The following is a 19,399-nucleotide window of genomic DNA, read 5'->3' as shown; positions in this document are numbered from 1 at the left end:
CAAGAAAATATTTTCTTTTTCCCAAACGCTTTTGATAAAAAAATTTCCAAAACATTAATACATGATTTTAAAAATCCAAAATCAACAACAATTATCTCTTGGTTATGTTTATCTCTTTCTATTTTTAACCTTTCCTATATCTAATACTATCTATATAAAGCTAGATGTGGTACGCTGAGGGTGTGCCACGTGGCACCCCCCTCTGCAAACCGCATTCAGCCCTTTCTTTTTTTAACACACATCCATTCACAATGCAATCATTTTTTTCTTAACGCATCTATTCACTGTCCTTTCTTTTTTTAACGCAGAACAATGCAACTCTTCCTTTTTTAAGGCATCTATTCTTTTTTTAACACATCTATTCACTGCAACTATTCAACCGGTTACTAATAACCGTTTTATTCTCAATCAGCCCTTTTTAAATGATAAAAACTAAAGTCATTTCACTTTTTTAGTTATAAAGCATTTTTTTTGAGCCGCCCTGTGCATCGCACGGGACTGCAACTAGTATATATGTAAAGCGAAATCCTACAAACTGTGGTGCTGCCACGTGGCAACCCCTCTCCATCCTGTATATTATTACAAATGTTTTTTAAAACGCAATTAACACACAATTAAGGGCGTGTTCAATTAAGGGCGTGATCGCAAATGTTTTTAAAAACGCAATTAAGTGTGTGTTTAACACGCAATTAAGGGCGTGTTCGGGCAACGCTTCTCATTCTCGCCTACTTAATCCTCTAGAATCGGATTGATGAGAAAAAACGAAAAAAGGAAAAGGAAAATCTCCACTATATCCCACCTTTTTAGCAGAATTGTTTCTATCTCAATATCCCACGTATCTTAGTAAAATTGTGTCTATTTTTTTTTGGAGAAAATATCTCCACTATATCGCACTTTTTTAGCACAATTGTTTTTTCTCTCACGATATGCCTTTAAAAGAGGTATATTTCCCGTTCCCTCCCTTAATAAATAGATAAGTAATCTCTCAAAATTGAGTGGCAGTGATATATTCAACCCACAATCGTTACAGGATTCACCCCCATTAACGAAAAGTTTACATTTTTTTAAACCTATGTTACGGGCTGAGTAAGCAACCGGTAATTATTAAATTTCATCCTATATATTTCTTTTGCTCAATTATTAAACTGATGATTATTGAATTTCAACCCAAAAATTCGCCCAATCATCTCTTTCTCATCCCATAAATTTCCTCTCTTAAATGCGATGGGTTGAAAGTCTGATTATGCCTCGGTTGGGTTGGGTTGGGTTGAGGCCTTGGCAACCCGACCCAATGTAAGTAGATTATGCTATAAAAATCATTTTGGTAGGAACATTCCGATCAATATAGAGACTGCACACTATGGAAACCTCTTTAGACGACCGGTTTGGATCATCATATGGAAATGATTTTTGGGGCACAAATAATATTGTGGCCCAACAAATGAATGGTTTGGATCATCCTATGAAGGGGGCCATACAGTAGTTTTTGAAAAAATACAGAACTATATGGCGAAAAAATACAGAACTATATGGCCTCACACCGTTTAAATGGAATAAAAAAGGAAGTTTCACCTCCTCTCTCTCTCTCTCTCTCCAAAATTGATGATATCATTCACGAAATTTCAGGATTCCTAATGTCTCATTCTTCACTTTCCAAATAATCGTTAAATACAGCCTTCTTTATATTAAATGAATTTCAGTTTCAATATTAATGGAAATCGAAACCTTACGTTTTGTATTCCAACGATTTTATCTCTCCATTATTTACATTCTTTACAAGAGGAATTCTAGACTGAAGGGAGCCCTTGCAAAAGAGAGGTGAAAGGGCTCTCCTATTGGCTACACATCACCATCATGCATTAATAACGGCTGAAAAGTCAAACATGATGGTGATGTGCAGCCAATGGGGGAGCCCTTTCACCTCTTTTTTTGCAAGGGCTCCCTTCAGTCTAGACTTCCTCTCTTTACAAATATACTATCTAAATAAAAGTAAACTCAAAAGCTTCCGATGACTTTAAGAAACGTCGATAAAGAACGGCTTCCATTATGTCGCTTCTCTTCTTCTATTTATAGGAATGATAGCCATTCTCTCCGATCCCTTCTCCATCATGGGTTTCATTTCCTAATGTGGGACATTTGATTGGCTTCTGCCCTTTGTTCCTTTTCGCAATCTCTAGATCCGGTGACTCATCTCATTTTCGTTGTTTTTCTTTTCTTTTTATTTTACATTTTATGGTAGTTGTTTTTCGAAGTAGAATATGAAACACACATTTCATAGATTAGTAATTTATCGAAAATCCTGGCGTTTGGATGATTTGTAAAAGCAGTGATCCAGCGAGGAAAAGCATTAATATTTTTTTTTTTAAATAAAATTTAGCAGGCAATCAAATTCTAAGTCAATAACAGACTATGCCATATGATATGATTATGCTCTCTGATACCCGAATTTATGATTTAATTGTACAATTAAGAAATAAAAAAACAAAAGAAAAATTGGATGAATATCAAGGAGCAGGTCTTAAAATTCAAGCATATGGAATTTATACTTCATAGATTAGAAAGTAGATAATAGAAAGTGAAGATGCAAATCTCAAAACGTTGATAGAGAGTGAGATGCCTCCTTAGAATCGGTGATCTTGGGATGGAATTTACAAACAACACCTCCCTGATCTTTTCATAAGGATATAGTTGTTGAAGTAAATGCTATAAAATTTAAACTTTAAAATGCACAATACTTACATCAAGACAGTCGACATCCTGTACCCTTCTTTGATGACTCTTCTAATCCACTTCATGAGTGTGTGGGTGTCTAAAGACCGAAAGGTATTTACAATTGCCAAAACTCACATACACATTCATCATACAACTCCAAGAGATGACGCTTTGTTCAGTCACATCGCCAAACAATTGGTGAGCAGCTACAATAAATCCTGATTTTATTCTGACAGAGATGATAGAATTTATTCAGGAATTAGTCAAAATAGCTGGTGAGCACAATTCAAACTACCAAACACATCCGGCAGGTAGAATAAAAATCCAACTAAAAAAATTCAGAAATTGAATAGGGGCGAGGAATGTACCTTGAAGAGATGGCATACCCATTCAGGAGAAAAGAAAAGTGGATTGCTAAGTTTCATAGAAAATAATTCTCCTTTTCCAGTCGGCACGTTTGGACTCTTTAGTGGAAGTCACTATGAAAATAACAATAGAAACAGAAACTACCTGGCAATACTTATGGATGCTCTCGTGAACTATGTTCTATTCAAAGAGGGGGAGAGAGAGAGAGAGAGAGAGAGAGAGAGAGAAGCAGATGACTTAAAAAAAATCCATTAAATTTGGGGGTACCTGGTTTTACGTTATAAATTTGAAAGGAAACGGGCAGAATTGATGGTGGGCGTTGGGTGTTGGGTTTTTCGCCGAAGAAAACCCAGAACATTGGCTATATTAATGAAAAGATGATGTAGGAAAAGGCTGTATGGAATCCATAACCAGCCTATATTAAAGGAATGCTGGAATGGTAGGAAAGCAAAGGGACTCTCTGTTAGGAAGGGATGCCCACGGAAGAGTCGTTTTTGGAAATAAATCCATTAGTAGCCATTAATATGACCTAAAATCCATTAATATCGCGTTTCAATTGAGAAAGAGAAAGAGCCGGAACGAATTCTGACTTTGCATTGCCACGTTGGATATAGATACGTTTATAAAGAAGAAGGGTGAGCCTTAATCAAGCCTTATTAAAATCAAGGCCTTGAAAAAGGAAATTAAAACTTCCAAAAACGTATTGGGATTATTGACCATAAATATTTAATGCGCTGTGGATTTCTTTTTAAAATTGGGGGATAGAGGGTAGAGGATTCCGCTTTACTTATATATATACTAGTAAAAAACCCGTGCGATGCACGGGCCGACAAAGAACGGTACGGACCACGTCATAGGTTGTTCCAAACCGTCCATGTGATGGAACACAACATAAATAGGTTGTGCCCCAAAAATCATTTCCATAGGCTGATCCTAGCCCTCCAATCTATAGATGTTTCCATAATTCCTCTTATCTTGAATCGGATGGTTAAGATCACCCTGTAGTTTTTTAATTAAAAAACCATAAATGAGGGGGGTAAGATCGAAATTATACGGCTTTAATGGGTGCCTTTGTTAAAAGCATAAAGGAAGGGTAGGATTGAAATTATATGATTCAATAGGTGCCTTTGTTAAAAGCATAAATGAAAGGGGGGGGGGGGGGGGGGGGGGGGGGTAGGATTGAAATTATATGAGTTGAATAGGTACATTTGTTCAAAAAAGTCAAAAAATGTAAGGTGTAATTCTCACGTAATTTTCAAAAAAATCGAAAAAACTCTCCTCTTTTCATCCCAGCTTATTGTATTAGATTAGATTAGATAGGATAGGGGTTGATCCTTGCTCTCAGTTGGTAAAGATTATGTTCTTTCACCCTGAGGTCGGGTTCGATCCCAGCTTTTCACAAAAACTCTTTTGTATAAAAATAAAACAATGCTGCAAACCAATAACAATTGACAATACATCATATGATGAAATAAACAGAGTGAAGAGTACCTGTTTTCTGTTAAATTCTCTATGGACTGTTAATGGAATGATGTATCTAAGACTAGATAGAGATAGTTTCTTTAACATAGTTAGTTTACCTCCCCTCTCCCCCCCCCCCCCCCCCCCCCAAAAAAAAAGAACCAACTTTATTACATGCTATGCTGTGCTGTGCAAAAGAGGTTCTTCCCAATAGTTTTTGCAAAGAACTGAAGCGCATTTTCACATTCTATTTTCTACAACTGTTATATTGATGTTGATATCCTTATTTCCGCCAACCCCTCTGTACATTTCATGCCAAAAAAAAAAACGATAAAGAAAACCACAACATATGAAACATTTCACCCTGCAAAAAGAAACATTTTCAGCTTAGCTTTCCTTTCAGACTCGGTAATAATTTCATAGTCTTGAGCGGCGAATACATTTCATAGGATTAAAAGGAGTATGCCGACGCCTAGAGGAAAATGCCTGACTATTTGAAGACCCAATAGGCTTTAAGTCCCAATCTTCGATGTTCTTGGGAACACAAACGTCGAAGAGAATTTTTCCAAGGACGCTGTGGGCGCTGAGGCTTGGGGGGTTCTGCAGATGAATCAATCTTTCCTTTTGTTCATCATGGATAGAACCCACATCTTTACCTTCATGATACTCCACTGAACTTGGCAAGAAGAAGTGATCGCTTGGTCCGTTTGCAACTCTACGCAGACTCTCGTTCGAGCTTACTGCTGCTTTGTGCAGATTATACACTGACTCAGATATCTGGTTGCATGCCATGCCTCTTCTTTCTTCATTGAGTTTTTGCACCCTTTCTGAATAAATTGAAGACGCTTTCTCAAGCAATTCGGTCACATCAGCTTTATAATCGATTGGAAAATGCCTCAAGTGACCTGCAAGGGCATCAAGTCACTCAAATCACATTTGAATTCATAAAAATAGTAACAAGAATAAATCATTTATAGATTAAATTGCTATTGTGACAATAAAATGGTAAAAATAGTAACAAGAATAAATCATTTATAGATTAAATTGCTATTGTGACAATAAAATGGTTATTTCTACTGCCTATTATTCGATAAACAACTGCTTCTAAAAGGTCTACTCTCTTCAATTCAACATCAAAGGGGACCAACTGTTAGTGCCGTCAATTTGGAAAAATAGTTGGCCGATACCCTCAGCGGCCAAGTGGTAGAGAGCATCCACCTAACTAGAGGGGTCAGGGAGTCTAATCCGATAGGTTGTCACTAGGTTTCGGTATGCCAGAACCAATTTAACTCCCCCCAAAGAAGTTAGTAACAAACTTTGAAAGTTGGAATCAAGTATTTATTTTTGCAAGAGAATTTTCATCTGCTCTGTCCTTCGGAATTTTTTAGATAGGTAAGTTGGCTTGAAGCCACACTATGGATTTTCCAAGTGAAATACGGGCTCCAGCCCACTTTATCCTTCGGAATTTGTTTCTTGATCTGTTTAAAGGGTTCTCTTGGCATGGGTTTCTCATTTTTTGTGCCTTCAGATCTCATTCCATTAAACCATGTAAAAATTTAGCACCATAAGCTGTTTAAATGTCCTTTCATTTTGGTTGCATAATTGGTTCAGGCAGAGAAATGCGAAACCTCACAGCAAGAGTAAACGCAAAATCTCCTCTCATCAGAGGAATGCTCTTCTACGGCTTGCACACCAAGGGCATGTGGAATCTTATATGCTATTTGCAGCATGTTCTAACAGTATTTATTGGATTGTGACAAGACATCTTATAGCAAGCATGCACGATAAGGAAGCATGGTAGTTCCATCGAAAAGCTTAAATGAAAGCATGCTTCTCACAAGAAACAGTGTAGATGATGGATGTGAATGGGGCATGATTATGACTAGGCGGCGGGAATGGTACAGAACAACCAACTGATATATGTTCATGCAGTGATGTTGAAAGAAATGTAGAAAGAGCTTTATATGTGACATGCCTTCAAATCAAGGCTGAAAGAGCAAATTTTGAATGACACCATTCCAAAAAAAGGAGCACATTTTGAATGATAAGTCTAATCGGAAGCATGGGATACATTTGTTGCCATCTGGTTCAGTAAGATTGAGAGTCTAAATTTATGAGTTCATACCCAAATGATGCCTTAATTAAGCTAGGATCATCCAATTATAGTGGGACCAGTTGTAATGTGTTGGGTTAGCACACCAGTTCAACAAAATTGATTATGTAGGTGTGACATGCATGGCGGCCTAGAGCCATCTTTCTTTTTTCCTTTTCCTTTTCTTTGTATTCGAGTTCACCACCAAAAATATCTTGGATTAGATTGTGGTATAATTAGGCTTTTCAATTCATCCTTGTCTTCCGACTGCTTTTGGACAATATGGATGGAAAGGTATGAGAGAATCTTCAAAACGAGAATCACAAGCACCGAACCGTTCAAAAAAGTTTGGCAAAACGGTGGAGTGGGCACTGATGACGAGATCTTGCAAGCATCGATGACAAGAACAGAATGGTTCTATTTCTTGCACAACATGGTTCTTAAAATGAAGACAGTGTATACCTTATACTGGAAATCTAGTGACAATCTTCCTTGAATCACAAAATATGGAAATCATATAATTCATATAAAATGCAAAGTATAATAGTTTTTCATTTATAATTAGAAAAGTTACGTTCGTTATCTAGATAAGATTTAAAATTAAAAAAGATAAGTTGATTGTTTAGATAAGATGCATGGTAATCCATTTAGAATTTCATACGAGTCAATATATAATGTATGAATTAAATATTTGTCAAAATCATTGCTCCATTACTACCTTGGATTCATGACAGCATACAACTACAAAGCATGAAAATCAAAATATTTTCATTAGAAGCTTCTCATCATACTTAAGGTGTTGTATTCATAAAAAAAACAATAGTAACTCGATGCCTTAACATCAGAACAACATTCCAAAATCCATAGATTTAAAAATGCAAAAAAATATGGCTTATAGTTTAGGACAGACCTACATGAGGGGAACCATTCCATTTCACTAGTTTAACATTGCCGCCAAGCTCTTGGAGACGCTGAGCAAAATTGCAAACTATTTGATAGGGAGCGAGATCATCTTCTTCTGAGCATAAAATGAGGAATGGACCCATGTTCTGCCAAAAATGATGCTAAATAAATTGTATGGAAAAGGAATGTGAGCACTTCAAACGGATACAGGCCAGAAAACTTACGACTGAAGAGTACAGGGTCTGCCAATACTCAGCGCGTTGTGCTTCAAACCTGCTTTGAAAGAGAGAATCCAGACCAGAAGCAAAGGCTTTGGCGATCCATGACACTACCCTTGGTGGTTGGGCCATTTTGAGGACAGTGGGGTGAAGGACAAATCTAACACCCAAATCACTGACAAAATCTACAGGACTAGAATCATATATGTGCCCAGAAATGCAGTCTCTGACCAGATGACATTCATCCTAGACGAAAAAAGAAAAAAAGGTAATCATGAAAAGTTCTATAACACTGCTTCCAAATTTCAGAGACAATAACTAAATGAGAATAATTGTCAGGCTTCCATGCAGTACAGTAGATCTCAAGCAGAGATTCAGTATAACGAGATGCTCCAGATGCCAATCAAATTGATAATCTGATTCCTTTTGGTAGCATTTATCATAATTGTTTGCATAATTTTTAATGGCTATCTTGGATGTTTTCATAATTTTTAATGGATATCTTGGAAAAGTTTTCATAACAACATAGTGAAGCATGGGATTGCATTGCAGAAAGGAAGCACACTGGCAGAGGGAATGCGTATATTCACTTGCCGAATTTGGCTTAAGTGAATCGCATTATACAGAGGTAACCTTTGCACACTACCATTACCTTAGGCTTCAAAAAATTTAGAAACATTGAAATATACGTATTCTACTCCTGTAGGCTCAAAAAGCAGTGAGCTACTTTCTGTTCATCGTATTTACGTGGGATGAATGGCAAACTAGATCAAGTAAAATTGGATTTCAAAAAACAAATAAAAGAAACATGCATACCGGATCAAGTTGTGTTTCACACTTCCCATCAATTATCTGAGGAAAAAGGGAGAAATGATTAGCTTTATAGCCAAAGTAGAATAGAAATATCCAATGTTCACATCCACTGGATTTCTACTAGCAGTTAGAATTAGGGATTAGGAACATAAAAGAGATGGGTAACAATTTAAAAAAAAAGCCATTTAAAAAAATAAATAAATAAACAAAGCACGTCCCGTCAATCATGCAAATGGAATTTCCAAGAAAGTTTACCTGAAGAACCTTGTACATACAAGCTTTTGTTCCACCGGAAAATGCTGCAAATACAATGGGTAATGGCCTAATCTTCACTTCCTGCATTTCCAGTATAAAACAAATAAACACACCTCGGTCCGTATATTTAAATTTCAAATTTCACTGGAATGTTAACCTAGAGGACATTATTAAGTTGTTCTGTCAATTAATGCATGAGTTATATAGCAAGTTCACTTGAAATATTGAATGCAATGAGCAGAAACCTCAATTGAAGTTGGTGTTCCAAAATAACACTGACCTTAACAAGCTCATCGAGAACACCATATGCTAGTGATGTGGCCTTCTCAGGAAAAAACCTGTCACCAATATTACAGCTTAAATATCTCGGAACTGAAATTTTCAACATTAATCATTTACTTCACCAATAACAACCCATAAAAACAAAAAATTAAGCCCTATACATGCAAAAACATAATTCTAGGGACATGTCATGAAAGCAGTAAAGAAATCATCCCCAGCCTGCACGATCTCTTGTATCCTTTTGATCAAACAAATTCTGTAATAATGTGGAATTTTAGAGATCATCAGTAAGTCCTGACTCCAGAGAGAGAATCGAAATTCACAGAAACCTGGACAGTATAACTTTTTTTCCGTCCAAGCCTAGTTACTTTGGAGAACACTTCAAAGTTTAAACTGGGGATAGAAACAAAATAAAAATTCCAAGCAAACAGTTATTGAAAGATGAGGGTCAAAAATTCAGTGAACCAACAGTTTCCCTTCTGAATTACGGTAGAAATGCAGTATAAGTGATCCTGCGTACTTTTCCCTTTAAAGAAAGAGGAAACCAACAGTTTCCCTTCTGAATTACGGTAGAAATGTGGTATAAATAATCCTGCGTATTTTTCCCTTTAAAGAAAGAAGAAACCCAGGCAACATTATGCTTGATTCTTTGTCATAGCTCATACTAGTTTAGAAAGTTAACAATCACAGGAATCTTAACTACTGAAAGAATTTAATATGTTGTTTCTTTGAACGACGATGGTTTGGACATATCCAACATAGGTCTTTGGATGCTCCGTTGAGAAGAGGCGACTCGTGCCAAATTGATGGAGTAAAAAGAGGTAGGGGCAGACCGAAAACAACTTGGGTAGAAACAGTGAGGAAAGACTTGATAGCTAGGAACATAACAGAGCACATGACGTTGGATAGTATAGAATGGATGAAAATGATCCACGTAGAGGAACCCAACTAGAGCCGGATTAGAGCCGGGTAGATTCCTTTCACCTTCTTCATGAAATTTTTCTAAAGGATTCATTTTAGCCGACCCCAACTAGTTTGGGACAAAGGCTTTGTTGAGTTGAGTTGAGTTTCTTTGACCGACAAAAGGAATTCGCAGCATCAGAAGAGGTCTTCATCTGACACATTACCCTTCTACAGTTATTAGCTTTTGCAAGGATAAGCATCCTTGCATTAATGCGACTATCCTTATACATGCAATAGCAAACAACATTAGAAGGGCGACTCCTCAAAGACAACAAGTTATAAAAATAAATAGTTTTAACTTTAAAAGTAATGCTTCTAGCTTTCTTATAGATATTTTCGAGCCATCCAGTTCATAGTTACAACGCAATGTTAAATCTAACTCATACATTTCAGTACTTGTGGAACATGGAAACCTATTTTATCCATAAGCATGCCATCATTTACTGGAACACTGCGCCATAAAAGTATAGTATGGGTCAGCTATCTAGAGGTGAAATGATGATTAACTTATCTAGGAAGTCCTAATGGTCAATGGTCATTAATGGGTACATAACTTTTTCAATGCAACCCAAGTGATACATTTTTGTGAAAAATAAAAAGAAGGCATATGGGTTGTATTTTGTCGAGTAGGCACAACAACAGTTATATATCAGTTTTAAGAAGACCCCTCTCAATATAAACATCACCACAAAGTCATGCCAAGTCTTCTCTCAAACGTATCACCATGACCGACGCCATGCATGTGGCTCTCTGCAAAAACAAGCAAGGCAACCCTGACCTGACTCAGAAAGACCTTGTCCAATGCGTTAGTGCAGAATATGGCATCAAAAGTCTCCCAAGGAACAATCTACAAAACCTTTAAAAGATCCCATGAACTTCTTTAGAAGCATTTGGATGATGTAGCAAGTATATCAAACATCATCGCACTTTTACGTATCCTTTTGTCGTGGATTCACTCTTCCAATGGTTTCTTGGATACCATGAGAAAATCAGTATGTCTGGTGACCTATTGAAGGAAAAGGCAGCCACATTCCTAAATACACTTTACCCTAATGCTAAAGCCCTTCTAATTCTCTAATGAATGGCTAGAAGGATTCAAAACCCCCCACAGAATCAAACCCTTCGGTTGCTTTGGGGAAGTGGCTCCGTCAAAATAGAGGATTTAAATGATGTTGTTCCTCTCCTGCATCAAATACTAAATCAATTCAAGTGAAAGAGATATACAATATAGATGAGACTAGTTTATTCTACTGCATGAAGCCGATCACTCCTTCACCATCAAGCAGTCAAAGAGAAGAAGCAACTCAAAGAAAGATTGACTGTTGTTGTGGGCGCAAATGGTGATGGATCTGACAAACTCCAGCTCTGGATCATCGGCAAATACCATAATTCTCGATGTTTCAGAAACATTAGCAATGAGAGCCTTGGATGCAAGTAACCATACAACAACAAAGTTTGGTTGCTTCCAACCATCTTCCTCAACTATCTGAACTGGTTTGACAAAGGAATGGCAGGTCGTCAAGTACTCAAGTCCTGCTTCTCCTTGAAAATTGCCTAGCACATGCAAAGACCATCCTCCTCTTCGCAACATACAGGTTCATCAACATGACCTCAAAACTTCAAACTTGCAATGCCAACATCATTTTGCTCTCTGAAGGGATATCATCACAGGAAGTTGAAAAAAATGCAGACATTCTGGAGGCAAAGGAATGAGACATAAAAGACAATTGCCATTCTTGCTGGAATTCAAATGATTGTCGATGCCGGGGCAAATGATGTCAAGCCGCAAACAATCTATCACCACTTGCTTCCATTGCTGCGGCATCAAGACACCAAATGACGGCCGGGAAGTCATCAACCAAGAGATGATCAATAAGCCTGAACTACCTAGCTGGGGTCCATAGCAAATTCCATGGACTTCCCTACAAGAGTCCCATGGATATTCGCAATCTTTTGTACTAGAAAGTCACGGAAACTCGCAAGAAGGAGACAATTCTTGAAGGTGTGGCTGATACAATGGATATTAGTAGAGTAAATTTGGAAGAAAATGCGGATGATAGTCTAGAGCGAGGGGTGGTCAAGGACACTCACCATTATCTGAGTTTGGAGTGAATCGAAACCTTTTTCCACCAGCAAGATGGTGACAAAAGCAAAAATCTTTGCACGGTCAAGAAGCTAAACAAAGAAGCTTCAAGGCAGATGCAAAAAGATCCCTTCAAAGCACCTAAGATAGGTTCTTAAGAAGTAATCTTCTTATATGTTTGAAGTAAATTTATAATTTTCAAAAAGTAATCTTCTTATATGTTTTAAGTAAATTTTCTTTTATTAATATATTAAAACAATGGGGCAGAGAAAATATTATTAAATAATAACTTACAGAGGTTAGTAACAGAAAGAAGAAGTTGGGACTGGTCTATCAACTTAGAATGGTTTTACTGTATTGAGAAACACTAACCTCTAAATTCTAGCAATAAAAATACAAATCAGCCTACAGTTCTTGCTAAATGTATGACAGACTAACATCGTCAAGCATTGGAGATAAACGAAGCACTCTAAGTCGCTATAAGTAGATGGTTATATCCAGCTACAAACATGTGCACAATCATTGATAGGTACTGATGTTAGACACAGACAACATACTTGTAGGAATGTGACAATTCTGGAAACAACTGAGTGCTCCCTCAAAAGTTGTGCAATGCCATCGTGTGGTTTATTTTCTAAGTCAAGAGGGCGATCCTTGGCTCAAAGGTAAGAATGCTCCATTGTGACCTGGTGGTCATGGGTTCGAGTCACGGAAACAGCCTCTCTGCAAAGCAGGGGTAAGGATGCATACATCTAGCCCTCCCAAGACCCCACAATGGCAGGGGCCTTGTGCACTGGGCCACCCTTTTTTTTTAGGGAGAAATATTAAAATATATGTGTGTGTGTGTGTGTGTGTGTGTGTGTGTGTGTGTGTGCATACTTTACTTTCTGGAAATTCTAGAAAGGTATGGAAGTAGTAATTTCTCTTTTCAGAATGTCCCTAGAAGTGCAGAGTTAGCAAATAGGTTGGCTGAATCAGGTGTAAGTAGCTTTGTATATAGGGCAATGTCTGCCCGACGACATAGCATTGTGATTTCTCTTTAACTAATCCAGTTATTGTTCTCCCCATAAAACGGAGTGTGGGATCTTCCTTAAGCCATCTGATAGAATGCAAAGGTTCCCCTCCAATCTAAAACTCCAATTCTCTCCTTAGTAAATAAAACCTCCACCTTCGATTATTTGAGGATAATTTGCATTACATCATTGGAGAATCCACTGTTGATCCCGCTTGCTGCCAGTGCACCATTAGCTCACCGACCAATAGAATATCATTTTCCCGCAATTCAGTTACAAGAACGTTAGAAATACTTTGTGGCATCATGACCAGGACACAGATTTTATGAAATTAATTTTGGACCTACTCGAGTCCATGAGCAACACAGGGACACATCTCCCCCAAGGTAACAAAGCTTTTATGCAAATATTACTGTTATTCTTATCGAAAATGAACTTGTCATAGTAATGAATCAGACATGTCAAAGGTGGGCACCGATCAATCACTCTCGATTGTATGAGATTGACAAACTAGCAAAAATTTATTCTTATTCATACTTCAGATTTCAAAACCCTGTTGTAAAAAACAACAAGCATTTGTACCCACAAGAAGGAATTCACATCGCTGAGCTTCATCATGGCTCATGAGACAAATCTTGTACTTTGTGTTTCAATTCCTAAAGGGAGGGCACACATCATCCAATTCCAACCAAAACTACGCCCCTTCAAGGAAATTAAGCTGACCTGCGTTAATCTTATAAAATAAACAAAAAGCTTGGAACATGCATTATATACTTTAGATCCTCATAACCCAAAACATTCCAACCCTACTACCTAACCAGCAAAAGAAACACCCCTTTTTCTCCACCCCACCCATTAACATTCTTCCCCCCTGAATTGTTTCTATTCGGCTTCTCGTATTCCACACAATTGAGCATCCCCACATATCTTGAAAATCAGTAGCTACTCTACATCAGACAATTTTATTATAAAACCTAGCACAATTTCAGGCATAGCAAGACCCTTGCTAATTGATCTAACTATCAAGATTATAGATACCAAAGAAGAAACCTAACTAGAATAAAATCAAGATAATCCAAAACCCATAATCCAATTTTTATCCAAAAAAAGAAAAACCAAATCTTTACTTTAAAAAAAAAACAATCATCAAACATCAGAAAACAAAACTAATCAGATAATTCAACCAATCAAATCAAAAATTAATAACCAATGGCTAAAAAAAGACTCACAGATTGAGAAATTCAGCATGGCAAATGAGGGAATTCCAACCCATGGAACCATAGAGCTTAACATAGGGTTTCAAATGCTTCTCCTGACTAGACATCCATGCGAAAATCACAACAATTCCTTCAACTTTCCCTCCCTCTTTTCTCCCCCAATAAAACCTACCCCCATCTCCCCACATCTCCAAAACCCTAAAATGCGAAAAAGAAAACACCAAACAAAGAGCCAAAACAGATAAATTCAGAGTCTCCTTCTCTGTTTATTGGGCTTCTATTTCCAGCTTTAGCGATTATCTCGTGCTAAAATGCGCACTGATGCGTAAGATAACCTATTTCTGTTGCGTAAGAAAACCTATTTCTGTTTTACCCAGTCGTGTGGATGTTGGTGGTGAGTTGCATATTGAATTCTGTTTAGAGTGCGTATGTTAATAATGTTAATAATGTTAGTGCATAACGGATTCTGAATTTGATAATGGCACGCACCCTCTTACATTATCCTCTTGTTTGTTTTTGTTTCTCTTTTTTGTCTTTTTCCACGGAATGTACCATACATCACTTTCGTTAGATAATCTAAAGGAATGGTGATCCACGAGGGTGTTCAAATTCGGGTGACCCGCTACAATTATGAGTCATTCAATGTGGGCCCCCATAATCGGCCATCATCGTCAAAATCAAGAGCTCAAACCTAATCCAACGATCACGATTGCACGAATAACTTTGTATTCCGATCCACCCGGTTGTCCATAGGTCAGACTCAATGGACAGGATTGCCCAAAAACGAGGCTACATTTGGGCCCCGTTTGTTTTAGATTATGAAAACCGATTGTAGAGTCCCCAGCCGATTATTCGACTCAAATTTCGTGCAATTTTAGGTTCAATAATCAGTTGGGGAGTCCACAATCGGTTGTCATAATCTAAAACAAACAAGCCCTTGGGGTGCACTTGCGGGTCACCTAAAGTCTCATACAATTCCATTCCTCTCTTTTTTATGTCTAAGCTCCCTGCCCTTTTTTGTTTTTTTTTTTCTTTTGAAAAATATAAAGCCTAAAGTTTAATTTAAATTGATTAAAGTTGGAAGCATGGTAGAATATAGAAGGCTTTTAAGGGCCTTACTAAAACAAACTTATTAGCCATTATCTTCTTTTTTTACTACTTTATTTTATAAAATGCCAAAAATGGCATTAGGCGAAAATTAAATTTTAAAAAAAAAAAAAAAAAAAAAAACCCTTTACCATATAAAGAGGTTATGCCCTTTACCATATCTGCGAAGATAAAAATCCTTGGACAAGTTGTTCTTGAGATTGGCTACAATAGTTGGATAAATTTATCTTGAATAAACCCTTGGGATTGACAACCATGTTTGCATAGTATCATACCTAGTGGTCATTTGAATATGGATTTTATAATCCTGAATTTTATAAGCCAGATTATAAAACCGGGTTTTTGCTTATAAAATCCAGGAATTTAGAGTTGGGCCTGTAGCTCAATGGTTGGCGCTTTGTTTCTGGACCTTACGGCTGGGGTCGCAGGTTCGATCCCAGCTTACCAACCAAAAAGATCCAAGAATTTACAATCCTGGATTATAAAATCCATATATCCAAAGGATCCCTAAGACCTAAGACTATCCTCCACGTGAAGGGAGGATAGCATGTCTATCCAAGGATAAAGTCAAGTCCGAGCTTGCTATCCCAAGTTCCCAACAAGAAAAATCCTTGACTATGCCGTGTTGTCTTAGTCTAAAATCAAAAAGAAAAACAAATCCAATACGTTTTTCACTTTCTGGAATCTCTTGCAAAAGGCATTCCTAACAGATAAGCATTATGCTAGGAATGATGCCATTAGTATTTTCTAGTTTTGTCTTCTCCACATTGTTTTACAATTCCAAACAAGTTGCGTACAGCATTTGGATATGTTGATATGTGCGAAATATTCGAGAATATTTCTAAATATTCATAAACAGTTGGATTCTAATCGCGTTCATTCGATCCCTATCCTAAGGTCCGAAATTATTTCAGATAGTGACCGAGACGTGGGAAAAAAAAAAACCCGATTGAGCGTCATAGATATTTCTAAATAAGTGTATATTTATTATTTTCTATTTGGGAATTGCTGGGCATCTCCTCAGAAATCCATTTCGTAGCTCATTTTTTCACAAGAAAACAGCCAGCTCATATTAGAGTTTGTCCTATTCATTTAATTCATCTGAGGTGGCTGTTCTCTCCTGAAAAGTGACCCGCGAAATGGCTTTATTAGAGTTTGTGACATTTTAAAATCTCTCTCTCTCTCTCTCTTTCCCTAGTGGATTCTCCCTAGTGGATTCTAGGGCTTTTTTTCAAATCATACGCTTTGGCTACGTTCTCTTTTGATCCGTTGTGGTAATGGGTCAAAGTACTTAAGATCATTTGATGAAGGTGTATTAGTCCATGCTTCAATATTACTAGTCTAGGACTTCAAAGTCGTGGAGAAATTATATGCTGAAGAGCCGTATAAACATGGAAAGGTGGTACGATAGAAGTATCACCCTTGATATTTTGATCCAACAACAAATATCAAGGATGAGACCATGAGTACGTGTTTATATGGCCCTTCTCATCATATAATTTCTGCAAAGTCATGTACTGTTCATGACTAACATGCGATTTAAATGACTTTAAAAAGTTCCCGTTGGAGTTCAGAGAGTCCCGACAGTTTGGCATTAGGAGAAAATTATATGATGAGAAGGGCCATATAAACACGTACTCATGGTCTCATCCTTGATATTTGTCCAAGTCTGCAAAGAGTTATGGACAGTTTGGCGAAGTCCTTAGGGGTTTAAAATCCCTCTTTGCTTTTGATTTTGAGCCCTCTAAATTAAATGGAATTTTTAAGTCCAACAACCATACATAATCAAAAGGTGTGTTCACCTAGGGTGTGTTCTTCAATGCTTTTCACTATCTTTTTTAAGATAAAGAGTGAAACAGGCAGAAGAGAAACGCTTGGAATGACTCCACTTTGCTTTAATAGTTGATTGCAAATCACTGCTAAATCTGACTTGAAAGTCAAAAATTACAGAAACGGGTCAGTTTTGCCGAACAGCATTCTCCTTTTTCTCTCTTCTCAACAAGGTACGGTACAGAAGTGCTGTCGAGAAGGGTTGAAGAACCTGCACATAGTGTCCTATTTGATCTTATGTAACTTTTGTTATATTAATCTCCTGGAAAGAAATTGCATTGGAGTCTTTCAATGGCACCCAATGTTGATTGAAAGAGTATGAAGCTCACCATTGAATAATTTGTAATGCCACTACCCTAGTGACGAACTTAAGTTAGCAAGCCTTCTTGTTTGAGTAACTGTGAAAGCATTCATTGTGAGTCTCTTTCCAAACATAGCGAGGCCAAATGTTTTTCACATGTTGGGATTGAGCCTCCAGCTCAATGGTCAAGGCTTTGTTCATGAACCCGGAGGTCGGAGGTCCAATTCCAGCTTACCTACCAAAAAAAATTGTAATTCACGTATTTCTTGGGTTATGAGAATAGGGAAATGATATCAGCACACCAAATTTTTGTTATAGGCGCGCTCTAGCTTGTTTTTTCTTTTTTTTATTGGCTTGTAAGAGTTTTTGAGAACCTTAGTGACCTTTTTGATAGCCCTTTAAACACTAGAAGACAAAATAGGGGAGCTCATATATCGAAACATGGTTCTGTTGATATCATTTCCCTGAGAATATTGTATGTTGTTTGTCTATTTCTTCGATTCTCAAAATAGAAGTTAATGATGGTGAAAGGGGGGCTTTGCTCAGCGTTTTAGGGAGCTAATAATCAATCCCCCCCCCCCCCCCCCCCCCCCCACCCCACACCCCACACACACGCACACACATGCGCACACACAAAAAGCGCGCACAATAAATTCTGCAATTGTGGCTCACTATCGAACTAGATGAGGCCATGTGGCCATCACCTCAACATATTACACTTTGGAATAGGGGTGCAATCTGGGTCGGGTTAGGTTGAGCTATTGCTTTGGAATCAACCCAAACCCAACCCGAATTTATGGTAAAAGTTCAACCCGAATGCCCAAAATTTGACCTGAGTTGCATCCCTAATTTGGATTGGGAATATTAGTTTGTTTAATAGATTGGATTGGGAATATTAGTTTGTTTAATAGATGTTTAAGTCTTTTATTTTTGGTAGGTAACAAGTTTAATAATACTATAATCTCATTACATCGCAGGGACAAGGTGTCCCACTAGTGTAATAGCCACTACATCATCCCTTAATACATATTCTTCCCAACCCAAGAGACCCAGAGTGATAATTTTTCCTGTCCCAAATAGGCAGCCAGCATTGAAGATGTAATCCTTTGTTACCCCTACGAACTCCCCTCAACTCCATTTCGGGGTCCACCTGAAAAATGATAATCTCTCCTCTTTCCACACCTTTTACTAATTCGTCAGCTTCTTCATTGGCTGACCGCTCGTGCTGGAATTTTGGGCATATGAACGTAAAGCCCAAGGACCTATCGACTTGTTAGTAACCCACGATATGGATGTAATTAGGTCCCTAATAGATGTTTAAGTCTATTAACTAAGAGTTGGATATGGCCTTCAAGGTACATTCCATAGGTTGATAGGCTTAAATTTGTTAGCTGAGTTTGGCCTTCGGAGTATAAGATGTGTGTTCATTAAGGTTTGGGTAGATAAATAGCATGGTTGACAAAATTTAGGATTGATGGTCTCCCATTGCGCTGTGTGTTTCCTGGAAGAAATAAGCTTCGAATCCATCTAGTCCATGAACTTTGAAGTTTGTATCCATCTAGAGGATTGTTATCCACTTCAAATTTTCTTCGTTTAGGCCATGTTTGGCTACCATGAGAAAATATTCCATAGATTATTGGTCGGGTCAGTTTTGAGAGATGGAGACTTGAAAGGGGGAATGAGTGGAGCATGAAAAGCTCCTAAAAACGAGGGGAAAAAAATCCTATATGGGTATTCTCTTTTCACTGTTTTTTGGGATTTTTTTTACGCCATCCCAAAGAAA

At 37.6% G+C, this 19,399-nt stretch overlaps 1 protein-coding gene and 1 long non-coding RNA gene across 2 annotated transcripts; both read right to left on the bottom strand.

Annotated features, from left to right (window-relative positions):
* Positions 1 to 2,532: 2,532 nt before the first annotated feature.
* On the bottom strand, positions 2,533 to 3,656 carry LOC143849023 (uncharacterized). The gene is made up of 2 exons (XR_013235523.1): positions 3,081 to 3,656; positions 2,533 to 2,941 (listed from the first exon to the last, which is right to left on the bottom strand). It is a non-coding gene; the product is annotated as an uncharacterized LOC143849023 (long non-coding RNA).
* A 1,097-nt stretch (positions 3,657 to 4,753) lies between these two features.
* On the bottom strand, positions 4,754 to 14,788 carry LOC143848974 (uncharacterized). Its single transcript, XM_077358010.1, has 7 exons — positions 14,391 to 14,788; positions 9,101 to 9,158; positions 8,821 to 8,901; positions 8,569 to 8,604; positions 7,759 to 7,998; positions 7,542 to 7,680; positions 4,754 to 5,444 (listed from the first exon to the last, which is right to left on the bottom strand). The coding sequence occupies exons 1-7, from the start codon at positions 14,564 to 14,566 to the stop codon at positions 4,957 to 4,959; spliced, it is 1,218 nt and encodes a 405-aa protein (XP_077214125.1). The 5' UTR covers positions 14,567 to 14,788; the 3' UTR covers positions 4,754 to 4,956.
* Between the last annotated feature and the right edge of the window lie 4,611 nt (positions 14,789 to 19,399).

This window comes from Tasmannia lanceolata, unplaced genomic scaffold, assembly GCF_043159265.1.
Source record: "Tasmannia lanceolata isolate RefF3 unplaced genomic scaffold, GAP_Taslan_0.1 ptg000016l, whole genome shotgun sequence".
NCBI classification, from domain to species: domain Eukaryota; kingdom Viridiplantae; phylum Streptophyta; class Magnoliopsida; order Canellales; family Winteraceae; genus Tasmannia; species Tasmannia lanceolata.
Note: the sequence above shows the minus strand (reverse complement) of the source record. Positions and strands in the feature narration are given on the sequence as shown.

Excerpts from the sequence above, each read along its gene's own strand:
- LOC143848974 (XM_077358010.1), bottom strand. The coding sequence starts at position 14,566 with ATGTGGGGAGATGGGGGTAGGTTTTATTGGGGGAGAAAAGAGGGAGGG. Across the intron at positions 7,999-8,568 it reads GTGAAACACAACTTGATCCG|GATGAATGTCATCTGGTCAG; the intron begins GTATGCATGTTT and ends TTTTTCGTCTAG. Across the intron at positions 7,681-7,758 it reads AGACCCTGTACTCTTCAGTC|AACATGGGTCCATTCCTCAT; the intron begins GTAAGTTTTCTG and ends CATTTTTGGCAG.